Source organism: Monodelphis domestica, chromosome 6, assembly GCF_027887165.1.
Source record: "Monodelphis domestica isolate mMonDom1 chromosome 6, mMonDom1.pri, whole genome shotgun sequence".
Lineage (NCBI taxonomy): Eukaryota > Metazoa > Chordata > Mammalia > Didelphimorphia > Didelphidae > Monodelphis > Monodelphis domestica.
This window is the reverse complement of record NC_077232.1, coordinates 126,503,041-126,516,312: the sequence shown is the minus strand read 5'-3', so window position 1 is coordinate 126,516,312 and position 13,272 is coordinate 126,503,041. Positions and strand designations below refer to the sequence as shown.

At 34.9% G+C, this 13,272-nt stretch overlaps 1 protein-coding gene across 1 annotated transcript in view; it reads right to left on the bottom strand.

The window, feature by feature from the left end:
- Positions 1–13,272, bottom strand: part of FAM114A1 (family with sequence similarity 114 member A1) — a 75,287-nt gene that overhangs the window by 38,492 nt on the left and 23,523 nt on the right. The window contains exon 4 of the mRNA XM_007496562.3: positions 305–418. Within this exon, the coding sequence (XP_007496624.1) occupies positions 305–418 (114 nt within the window). The remainder of the gene's footprint in view (positions 1–304; positions 419–13,272) is intronic.

Sequence of the window (13,272 nt, the reverse complement as noted above, 5' to 3'; positions counted from 1 at the left end):
CACCACTATCTAGTCATCTTTATACAAACTTTCTTAATATGTCTGCAGGGCAATCTTTCTTCATCTTCATGTGTTAGAATCTTCATCTGCTTACAAGCCTCAGCCCTTGTCCCACTTATGAATATTTCACTTTTCCTTGGTCCATATGCTTATTCCAACCACTTCCCTGCTTTCCGAATTTCCTTCTCCAAAAGAGTTCTTTAGACTAACTCCAGGTACATAACAGAGAAAATTCCTTATACACATAGTATTTAGTAGAGTCTGTTCTCCCTCATCCCTAGGAAGAGTGTCCAAGGTACCATACCTTGGAATGTTTTGTTATCTGTATCCACCTGTTCACCTTCAGATGATTTAGAATTTGCATTATGAATCCTGAGGGTGGCCCCTGCTTTTTCTTTAACTGCTGTTAATCCTTGACCTGTCAGGGATGATAGAAGTAGTTTAGACATTATTAGAATGGAATTATTATTATTGCAAATTTTAATACTATACTCATGTCCGTTTAATTTGATCAGTACAGGCACTCCAGTGATGAAAACTGAAACCTCTATACATGCAATCAAAAACTTCAATAGATAAAAATTCTTTACATTGTTACAAAGTGAAAATCTATATTTTAATTATGATAAAGAAAAGCCACATGGTGGATTGCCAGTCAGCTTTGAAGTCAAGAAGACTCAGATTAAATCTGGCTGGTGATATATTTTAGCTATGTATTCATGGGTAAACCATTTTACCCCTCAGTATCCCAGGCAACCTTTGAAGGTTCTAAGGAACAAATTCCTGATCTACAAAGGAAAATTTCTACCCAAAGAGCTCCCTATATTGAAGAAATCAGAAATCTTGGGGGGAAAGAGAGTTAAACTAATAAGAACAAAGTAAAGCCTTTAATTACCTGGGATTTTTTTTTAATTTTGTTTTTGGAATGAACAAATCATAAGAAAATAATCTAATAACAAGAATTAAAGTAGCATACTCCAGGGAGCATTTTGTCATGGTTTCCAGTTCAGTATATTAGAGGAAGGAGGTAGTAATAAAGTCTTTCTCTAGCATTGGCAATATATTGTAGTGGAATCCTTTTGACGCCATCTCAAATGAATAGTGATTTGTCCAATCATTATTTGATTCACCTCTACTGATGGAGAATACTTCCTAAGGCAGACTATTCCATTTCTTTTTTTTAACCCTTACCTTCTGTCTTAGAATCAATACTATATATTGGTTCCAGGCAGAAGAGCAGTAAGGTCTAGGCAATGGGGGTTAAGTAACTTGCCTAAGGTCACACAGCTAGGAAGTATCTGAGGTTGGATGTAAATCCCAGGACTTCTCATCACAAGACTTAGCTCTCAATCCATTGAGCCATCTCTCTTACTCCAGGCCATTCCATTTCTAAGGAGCTCTAATCATTAAGTTCCTTCTTATATTTAATCCAAACCTACCACCTTGTAACTTCTCCCCATTCATCCTAATTCTCCCTTTTGGAGTTATACAGAAAAAAATCTCTTTGAATACTTTTGACCTATTTCCCATATGACAGGGAATCCAGGGTTCTAATCATACTGGGTACCAATGATCTTCTACAGGTTATGGCCCTGGGTGCTAATGACCTGTCTATGAATAGCAATTATGTCTATCCTTTATCTTTTCATGAGTCACAGGCCTGGCTTCAGGAAAGGCCAAAAAAGAAAGAGAAGAGTTATTTACTCTTTTCTGCCCAGAAGAATGCTTAGCACAGAGCTTTGTACCTTCTAGGTATGTCATAAATTATTGAACTGGAATAGATACAGTCAAATCCTCCTATAAGCTAAGTAAGGTAGGAGACAAATTTACCAATCCCTTTCAATTATAGTAGAGAAGCAAATTGATTCAAAATTTATTTTCCTCTATGGATTACTGAACATAAGATTTCTATTTTCATTTTCTCTTTTATTTTCATTTCATTCTCATTCATTTCTATCATGACAAAATTTTAATTTTCATTCATTCATTTCATTTCTCATTCATTCATTTACATTTTTTAAAAACCCTTGTCTTCCATCTTGGAATACTGTGTATTGGTTCCAAGGCAGAAGAGTGAGAAAGGCTTAAGTGAATTAAGTGACTTGATAATGGGGGTTAAGTGACTTGCCCAGGGTCACACAGCTGGGAAGTATCTGAGGCCAGATTTGAACCTAGGACCTCCTGTCTGTAGGCCTGACTCTCAATCTACTGAGCTACCTAGCTGCACTCTCATTTTCATTTTTGTCTCTTGGTTTTATAACTTCAGATAAAAATTATTTAACTCCTTGGCATCTCTGATTTTTTTTTTTACCTAAAAAGTGAAGGTAACCAAGTCAAGAAGGAATGCTAAGAAGACTAAGACATGATCAATTTGAAATGCTGTAATATATACTAGGCTGCAACAGATATAACTAGAAATTATTAATATTCTATGACATGGAATTGTTATATTAAAATCAGAACACAAATTTTCATTTGTTTTTATGCATATAATGTGATTTTTAAAAAATTGTTTTAATTATAAATCCTTCTTTCTCTCCATTTCTTTCCCTCTCTCTAGTTAACCAATACAAATGCCAGAAGCAACATTCATAGAGAATTTATTAGTCCCCATAAATTTTATAGTAACTGTTCCATTTAAGGATGCCTGGGTCCTATAAAGATGATATTGGAAATTAAATCTGGTTATATTAGTTTAGAGACAAGAAGCAGAGAAGCTGGCTTGAGGAAGAATTGGAGTTTGAAGCAGATCTGAGACAGTGTCAGTTTCAAATGTCGACAGTGTAACAGTTTTTCTCCAGCAATTGGTCTCTGAGAGTGGCAGTTACACTCTCTCAAAGTTCTGGGAGCTAGTGACATCTTCTTTTCTCTCTCTCCTCACTGATTTGAAATAGAAAGAAAGGGGGGAAAAACCTGAAGGTGCTAAGTGATTTTCCTTTTCCAACTGGGGAAATACTAGTGACTATCTATTGCTGTTACATAAATTGTTTTTATATCTGAGAAGACCAAAGAAAGACCCGGTCTTTGATTTTGACTCTGAGTCTGTTAAGGCTCAGAGTCCTAACTTGGTTCTTGCTGAGGCTCAGCCAGCTAGCCTTTGTTATTTTTATAACTTGGAGACAAAGTTAAGAGTTATATACTTCGTATAAGGATAATAGTGTTTAGTTTATTGTAGAATAGCGAAAATTTGGGTTAGTCAGATCAGGAAGGATCATGTAGTCTGTGGAAACAGGAGAAGTGGTTCCTGGAGGAACCAGGGAGTTTTATTTGGGTGAAGTTAGAATCTCTTAGAGTTAGAAATCCTTTTTTTTATCCTTATACTCTCAATAAATAGTTTATGTTTATATAACAAGAGTCTCCTTAGCATCCTTGAGCCTGGCCCTATAGAGAAGTTCACTTATGAATGAGCTTCACTTCCCTGATATAAACTGAACATACTTTGTAAGCACAGCAAGCAGAGTATTTAATCAGTTTATAATCAATACATTGCCTATTATTTTTACAGTTTCCACATCGTCTGGCATGAGTTATTTATAGAATACTGAAAGATATATTAAGTAGAAGTTTGAGGAGAAAGTAGTATTGGCTTTTAGTCTAGTGTTCAAAAAATAATAGCAAATACTTTGCATCCTCCTACTTCTACCTAAACCTACTTTTTGAATTGAATCAACAGAGTGGAGAGGAGAAAGAAGACATATCCAATATCTGTCAATGTTTCTGCATCATCTGTCATAAGATGACTGACCTATCAATCAACATCAAATCATCCTGGAACAGTATAACAATCAATTAAAACCACAACTACCTAAGGCTGATTAGGATTAGGATTGACTGATTGGTTTAGTCAGTCAATGACACTGTAAACAATAGGGAAAGGATTTCTATTTTTTGTGAAACAATGCATTTCAAATTGTTGCATGAAAAATGTGCAGTTTTATGTGGCCTTTTTATGCAGCTATTTATGGGGCCATGTTATTATAAAATTCTTGCATATAGCTCATTTATAATATTTTTAAAATAATTTCTAGGTGTCAAGAGTATAATAGTATTATTAAAAGTAAATTAAAAGTAAATAATTTCTAGGTATCAAGAGGTATAAAGAAAAGAATACTAGGAAATTACAAGATGAGTAATAGGAAGAAAACAACATTTTATACTTTCATGGCATCTTCCATCAAAAGGATTTCTCTCTAAGAATTATTTGGTAAGTATACTTTCTTTTAGATTTGGACAAAAATCAAAAGGCAAGTTGATAGTGAAACCAGGAAGAAAATCTAACACATTTTGATGTTACAGCTCTTACCCTTTACTTACATGTTGGCCTACCTTACTGAGTACATGACTAAATCAGCCATTAGAAGATCAGTTGCCCAGTGGGAGGGACATTGGTTTCATATGAAATGTTCTGCTAAAGAAGTGGTAAACTGAACACTGGGCAAAATTAACCTTGCGTTCGGTGAGAAATATTAATTTGGAGTTTTTCCCTCTCAGAGTATATTAGGTATCATCCTTGAAAGCAATCATTTGACTAAAAATTCTCTAAAAGTCCTGCTGATAGGATGTGATTACTAATGGATTACTATTACTATTAACTATAACAGCATTTATTCTTCCATGACTATGATAGCTAGTGAAAGAGATTTTGCCAAAGCCTGGACATCAGGAACGAGTTTCAGCAAGCCAATCATAGGATTTTAATTTTTAATATTGGCAATAATGTGAGAAAACTCACAAGCCATTTCTGGACATGAAGCCTAAACAGTTAGAGCCTTCTTGTCTTACTGAATATACAACTTGTAATCACAAGCTAAACAAAAGACAGCATGAATGGACCCCAAACCTAAATAGTCTCTTACTGATTATATCATTGTTGACCAAGAGGATCTAAAATACAGTCAGATAACTAATATGTTATTATGTATATATAACTAATAACTGAAATGATATGCTGAACATAGGATATCCAGTCTAAGACATTGAAACACTCATATATTAAATAAAGAAGTCATTTAATATCAGAAAAAGCCAGTTTTATTCAATAGAAACCTTTATATTTTGATAGATGTAATAAATATTGGAACTCCTTCTAATGATGCAGATTATAACCCTTTCGCACATTCTCATCTTAAGCAACTCTTGTCCATATATTCCCATAACCCTCCAAAGACCTAACCGTAGGTCTGTTAATAGCCCCTGGGTGCTTGTGCAGTACCAAGACAATCCATATGTTATTTTTAAATTTAATTTTATTAAGAAAAATTTTCCATGGTTACATGATTCATGTTCTTTCCCTCTCCTCCTAACCCCCTCCGATAGCCAATGTGAAATTTCATTGGGTTTTACATGCATCTCCATTTGTTATTCTTCATGCTTCATATATGACTAGCCCATATCCTCCTCGAATTATGCATTTCCTTGAAAATGTCTTGTATATCTGTCTTGACTATGTAATGTCCTTACCACTTGATATGTTAATATAAATTTCTTTAGATACTGGGAGAGGACATGAGCTATTAAGGGATTTGGGGGAAGATGAAGAGGAGAGAGGGATATGGTAGTCAATATGGAACCAATCTACTTGTTCCTTTCAGTCATTCGCCTCTGTTAAGACTTTAATAATCAGGCCATGCCTTTTGGTCATAAACAAAATGTTGGTATGGGAGTGAATACAGCAAAGTGAGCAGAGGAGCAAACAGTTCAGAAGATAGCAAGTCAAGAAGTGATGAAACTCATGGAAGTTTCTGGAGCATGATCAGAAGCCATAATGATCTGTTTCTTTGTCAAGGTTAAGCAACCCAGATATCATGCAGATGCTGTGTTTCCTATGGAGACAGGAAAAATGGGTCTTCCAACATTCTTACTATAAAAATATTCTCCTAACTTGCTTAATAACTTGAGCAAAATGAAGTTGTTTGTACCAAGAGGTTAAATCTTATAGTTAACTAATGAGTGAATAAGAATTCATGATAGCCCTCCTTAATCCTTTTGCTTTTATTGAACCAAGGAAATGTTTGTTCTAGTTATATATGTTAATTCCTTCATAATCAGAGATAAAAATAGATGAGATTCGAGAGGCCATCCAGTACAGCTCACTCTTTTTATAGATGAGCATTTTAGAATTGAGTAATTCAGAATAATATTCTGGGAAAGAGACAAAGGGGATTAATCAGCTGGTAGGGGAGTGGAGATGAGAGACTTATTGACATACTTCAGTGACATTCTAAGAGCCAAGAAGAGAAAATGTCAGCCAGCCTACCTCTGGATATTAACAGATTCATTGAATCAGAAAGTTGGTTGTATTCAACTACAGTGGTATCTAATGTTTCTATATATTGGTAATATACTACAGCTTATTGATGTACATTATGTATCTCTCAATTGCCTTTATCAAGAACATAATTTTGATTCTTCAGAGATTATGGCATTCCATGGTTCATAACCATAAAGAATCACCCAGATACACTTAAGCAAAAAACATTTTTATTGTTTTTTGGACAAGGAGAAATTTAATATCATTGAAAGGATGGTACTATTTCCCAAATACAATCCAGCTTCGTCCTACTCAATTTTGGAACTGACAGCATTCAGATAATAATAATAATAACTAACATTTATATAGTTCTTACTATGTGCCAGATAGTATGCTAAGTGCTTCAAAAATTATTTCATTGGGTCCTCACAACAACCCTAGAAAGCAAATGCTATTATTATTCCCATTTTACAGATGAAGAACCTGAGGTAAACACTGGTTAAGTGAACTTCCCAGGGTCACCCAGCAAGTAAATATCTGAGAATGGATTTGAACTCAAGTCCTCTTGGCTCCAAGTTCAGCGCTCTATCCACCAAGCCCTCTAGCTGCCCCAGATGCAATGCCTACTTAAAATATATTTTCTGATAGTATAACAAACAAGGGGAGTGTTTGGGGATAAGGAAGAGAGCCTGTGGGAACAGACCATCTTAAAAAAAATTAAAATTTAATCATTGAAGGGCATCTGGGTGGTTCAATGGATTGAGAGCCAGACCTAGAGACAAGAGGTCCTAGGTTCAAATCTGACCTCAGACACTTCCTAGCAGTATGACCCTAGACAAGTCACTTAACCCCCATTGCCTACAAAAAAAAAGTTTAATCATTGAAATATTATACTCTGTTTACAACAAATAAAAGCAATATTAGGTAGATGAAGGAGAAGATAAATGGAATTCCTAACTTTAAATATGAATGGATTAAATGACCCAATAAAACAAAAAAGAGTAAAGACTGAATAGAAAAACAAAGTCCTACAAGTCTTTGCTTACAAAAAATATGTCCTTATGGATTAACTAAAAAAGATGCTTATCTAACTGAATAATATGCATATTTTATCTGTTTGGTCTTTCTTGGGTAAATTATTAAACAAATTTCCATCATTTGATCATGAATCTCATTGAGGACACCTTATAATATTTTATAACTTTAAACAATTAGCAAAATATTAATCACCAACAGGAGCATCAGGAATACTTATAAAGTCAATTTGACTTCTGTAAGATAACTTCCAAAGAAGTGGAAACTATCATTGGTAACATACATGTCCCTGTCTTATGCCTTGGTATTAAAAATAAGAACATTATAGAACAAAGTTATCTATGCTGCATCTATCAAGGAATATTTTGTTATTTTAACATTGATAGGAAATACCTTGTTGGTGATAGCACTTGTTTTATTAAGACAAATGCTTCTTGGTAAGCAGTAAACAATAATAAAAATCTGCAAAAATCTACTAAATACTATTTCATATGAATTTTAGGAATTACTGTTAATATGACCATAAATAATTTAATAGTTTTACCAGAATGAAAAAATACAAAGAAGTAATATACATAAGTAGTTTCTGATGTCCTCTTCACTTCCTTATTTTAGTAACACTACAAAACATGATTTTTTCTTCATTCTTTTGTTATAACTGAGATATGTTAAAAACCACTTCACCAATGTCTTCAAAATTGGATTGCCTCTGGCATAGATTTCTTTTGTATGTACTTCATCTTCCTAATTTCATCTTTTAAAATGCTACTTCTTCAGAGAATATTGGTTATTCAGGTGCTGAATCCAAATTCCACTATTATAGAAATACAAGCAAATCTGTTTCATTTCATATATATATATATATGTATATATATATATATTTGTTATCTTTCAAGCAAAGTTTTTATACTCATTTCCCACTCAAATGCTTTTCACTATTTTGTGATGAGATACTCTGCTTGTAGTTTACCACTAACCTCTTCTATAATGTCTAGTGAATGAGGTTTTACTTTAAACTGGTCATTGCCTTGGCAAGTTGTTTCTCTTCCACTAGCAAAAATTAAGTATTTGCTCATTAAAACAGTTTTGGGATTCTTTGGGGCTTCACCTCTTATCTAACTCTTCACCTTTGTCACCAACCTCACCATCTGCTTTTTGCTCCCTCCAGACCACCAGACCTCCTGAGACTAACCCCTGGGAGAGGGTCTCAATTCATTCAACTTTGGCACTACTACTTCTGAGCCATTGTTGTCTGGATTAGTGAGTCATTGCTAATAGACATGACCCATTATATTTAGATGGTCCCAGATATAGACCATATTTCATTTGATTATTTAACTCAACTATTTTCTTGCCATCTGTACTGATAGTTCTTGTGTAACTCTTCACCTAATCTCTCCATCTCTTTTTTGCTCTCTTTTGCTCTGGGAATAGTAATCAAATTAATACTATGATTGCCTCTTGGAGGGGAATGTCAGTCAAATCTCTGGGAATGGTCATCAAATTAATACTATGATTGCCTCTTGGAGGGGCATGTCAATTGACTTTTCTATGGTTCTACTCATTATCCTAGTGATTTCTGACACCAAAGCATTTTTCTCATGTCTATGGACATATATATATATATATATATATATATATATATATATATATAAAAGAATATAAGTTCATTGAAGGCAGGGACTTGCTCTTGAAGCTTAGCATTTAGAACAGCACTTGTCATATAGTAAATATTAAGTATTTTTCCTTCTTTATTTCATTCATTCTTCATTGTGGCAACTGCATATTCCTGGATGAATTCTTTTTTGAAGATGTTTACTCATAATTTTTTTAGGGTTCAGACCTGTGTTTTCATCACTGTAAAGAACCCTTGGTAAGGGGACTACTATACTTTTAATTCAACAGCTGCTCTGCTATTTAGCTCCAGAGGGTTGTCTAGGGACGCTGAGAGATCAAGATCACTCAGGATCGTGAAGCCAAGAGGTGTCTGAGGCAAGTCTTGATTCTGAAACTGGCTCTCTATCTTTGATGTCTGGCCAAGCTCTAGGAGTTCCACAGTGCCTGCTTTGGCCACCTTCACTGCTGCTGGAATGAACTTTTCTCATCTGCCCATTCTACCAGGGGAAGCCCTCACATGCTTGGGGTAGACATTCCTCCAATTTGCTGTCAGTTACCTTCAACCTTGTTTAGCCAGTCTGCCTAGCCAACGTTTTCTGGATGTGGCTACTATCATGCTATATCTTCTTGGAGCTACAGGTGAGAGTTTAGTGAAAAGTGACCACTAAAGTTGGATGAGCAGCCCTGAAAAGGACTCAGCGAATCTTCATATCAGAGATGCTAGTCCTCCCTTGAACATTCTATGAATTCTTGGACTGTAGTAGGTGCTTAATAAATGCTTGTTTCCTCCCTTCCTTCCATGCATAAATTAATAGTGGTATAAGTTTAATAATGTAAGCTAATTAAAATACAACACAATTCCTTAAATTTCATTTTGCCTTGCTTCATGTGAATTTTAATGGAATTCAATGGAAACTAGATTGGCTTCTTGCCAGAATGAAATACATTCAAGTAACATGGTGGAATAATTATAATTTTCTTGTTAGCTTACCTATTTAAATACTAAATCTATTTTCCAAATCATACCATATATTTTCACAAAAGGAATTTACCAGAATGTTTAATGAAAGATATTTTAGCCAGATTACTGAGATGCAGAATAGAAGAATAATTTTATTTGAGGAACACTAGAGAGATCACACAGTTTAACCCTTCTTACCTCTAACTAAGCCATTTTAGAGAGGTAAGGTTCTCAGATCATTAAAAAGGCTACTCTGTACTCACTATGGGTATAAATCCAGGATTTAACTTCCTTGGCTGCCTTCCTTTTCAGTCCTCAATCTTTCAAGCCACAGATACTTTGGATCATAAAATATTAAAGATGGCAGAAATTTTAGAGATGGTCTAGTTCATTTTTCTTCTTTTCTTAAGGGAGAATAATTTGTCATGTTTCATAAAAACATAGCTCCAAATCACTGTGACTTTGGTCAATCCCAAAAGATTGATACCGATATTAGCACTACTCCACAGGTAGTAAGTGACCACAGAAAATAACTAGACTTGATAGGTGAGAGGGAGGCAAAGTAATGAATGATGTGAGGAGTAATACCAGGGATCAAAGAATGAGTTTCTGGGCCCCTAGACTTAAAATAGTTAAAAAAAACCAACACTACAACTTGATGGACATGATTATATCAGTGGAAATGACAGATGCACCACCATTAGCTTTGCAACAGCACTCTAGGGACAATGGTGGAACCTTTCCATCGGATTACAGCTGAAACTTCTTGTATGTGTTGCTTCCCTTGACTGAATGGGAGCAGAGACTATTCTTTACTTTTCTATTTGTATCCTCAGTGTTTAACACAATGTAAGTTCTTAATAAATGCCTTTTCATTCATTAAGGAAGAATAACTTGTTGGGTTTCAGAAAATGAGTGATGTGCATGGAGGAACTGCTATTTAAAAATCCTTTTGTTTCCAGAAGCAAATCTCATATGTGCCTATGAATGTCAGTGCTTAGGTATATGACTACCGCTGAGTAAAGAGACTACTGAAGCCTCTTCACTGCTGACTACTACCTCCACCCTCACTTTTTAAATGATTAATAAAACATTTTTTCTGAAAAAAATCATATGAGATTTCTTTTTCTCTAATGGACTATTTTAAATACTTTATTTAATCCTCCCCTATTGGTGATCTCGTTGCTCTTAAAACTTTACTTAGAGTGACATCTAGTGTTTTTAAAATTAAACAACTAAGTCTAAATTAGTCCTGTAGGCAGTCTTTGGATTTTATGGTGATCAAAAATGGATGAATTATGCTATTTGTATACAAATAGGCCTTCCTTAACAAACTGTACTCCTGGCTCTCCAAACTTTCTTTACCATCCTGGAAAATCGTTTCATTCCTAGACCTCTGGCTAAAATTTTTGAAGAACTCTCCAGCCCTGAGAACTTCTCCCTCTGACTGGCTTGTTTTATTCAGAATTTCTATTTTAAGGAGGACACCCAAGCCAGTCACTTTTTCATTCCTTTCCATGCTATACTGATGACTTTCTTCATGCGTAATTTCATTTTTGCATCCCTACTCCCTTATAAGTTTATTTTTATATGCCATCTCCCCCCCCTCCCATTAGAATGTAAGCTCCTTGAGGACAGGGGCTATCTTTTTTTTCTACCTGTATTTATATTCCCAGAACTTAGTTAACAAACATTTAATAAGCACCTACTATGTGCCAGGCATTGTTGTAAGGACTAGGGATGCAAAGAAAAGGAAAAAATACTGCTTTCAAGGAACTCATAATCTAATGGGGGCAATCACATGTAAATAAGATATAGATATATGTATGTATATATATGTGTGTGTGTATACAATATATATGTATATGTATATATATATGTATATATATATATATATATACCCACATATAACAAATTGGAGATTTATATGGAGATAATCAGAGGGAAGGACCTAGAATTAAAGGGGACTGGGAAAGTTCCTGACATAGTGAATACTTAAATGTTTGTTGAAAAATGTCATATATAGCATATGAAGTAGTTGCTGAACCATCAGTCAACTGTAAAGAAATGGATAAAAAAAAAGGCTTCCCTCAGAGACCACCTAATCCAAATCTTCACTGATACAGAAATCTTATCTAGTCTCAACCTGAAAAACTTCAACAATGAGGACAAATGTACCCTACTCTCCAAATGAGGCAACCAGTCAAAATTTGATCTGTGTGATGATGAGTATCATTTTTATGGAGCCCAGTTTCCTCTTATATAAAATGGGAATGATAATACCTGTGGTAGCTTTTTCACAGAGTTGTTTGAGAGCTCAAATGTGATAATGGCTATAAAACACTTTTTAAAAACTTAAGGTAATTTTGCTATGCTAAAGTTTATGATGAGAAAAAGTTATGAGGTATAGATTTTTACTTGTCACAGGACACATTTATTAATTTAAAAAATATGTATTCCTACATATTCCTAAGATTGCCATCCTAATTTTGTGCCCTATTTTCTTTTACCTGGACTATTAAATTAGCCTCCAAAACTAATTCCCCCACTGCCCAATATATCTAGATACCCCTGCACATATATACACATATATTTACAGGAACTACTGCCACACACATGTACATCCACACACAGAATTATTAATATTTGGTTGATGTCCTTTGACTACTTATCAATTGAGAAATGATTCTTGATTTTACATATTAGTACTAGTACCTTATATAAATGTCCCAAAAACTTGGTGCCATTTTAAGCTATTAAAGCCTTTCTTTAGGTGACTATCATTCCTGGACAGATATATTGTTTCCTACCGTCCACTCTATTTGATCCCGTCTGGATTCATTGTGTGTTACTGACCTGGTCTTTCTAATGAGTATGGAGTTGACAGTAAAGGACTGTGAGAAAACATTCTTTTTCATTCCCCAGAGGAATTCTCCTTGACTCCAAACCCTCAAATTCTCCCACCATTAGACAAGTTCATTGCTTGATTATTCCACTAGGGAAGTTCCTCCAGTTACTTAAAGTCCCCAGAGGTGGAGTTGTGAATTGATCCAACCATTCTGGAGGGCAATTTGGAACTATGCCCAAAGGGTGCTAAAAGACTGTCTGCCCTTTGATCCAGCCAAAGCACTGCTGGGTTTATACCCCAAAGAGATAATAAGGAAAAAGACCTGTACAAGAATATTCATAGCCACACTGTTTGTGGTGGGAAAAAGTTGGAAAATGAGGGGGTGCCCTCCAATTGGGGAATGGCTGAACAAATTGTGGTACATGATGGTGATAGAATACTATTGTGCTCAAAGGAATAATGAACTGGAGGAATTCCATGGGAACTGGAACAACCTCCAGAAATAGATGCTGAGTGAGAGGAGCAGAACCAGGAGAACATTGTACAAAGATACTGATACAC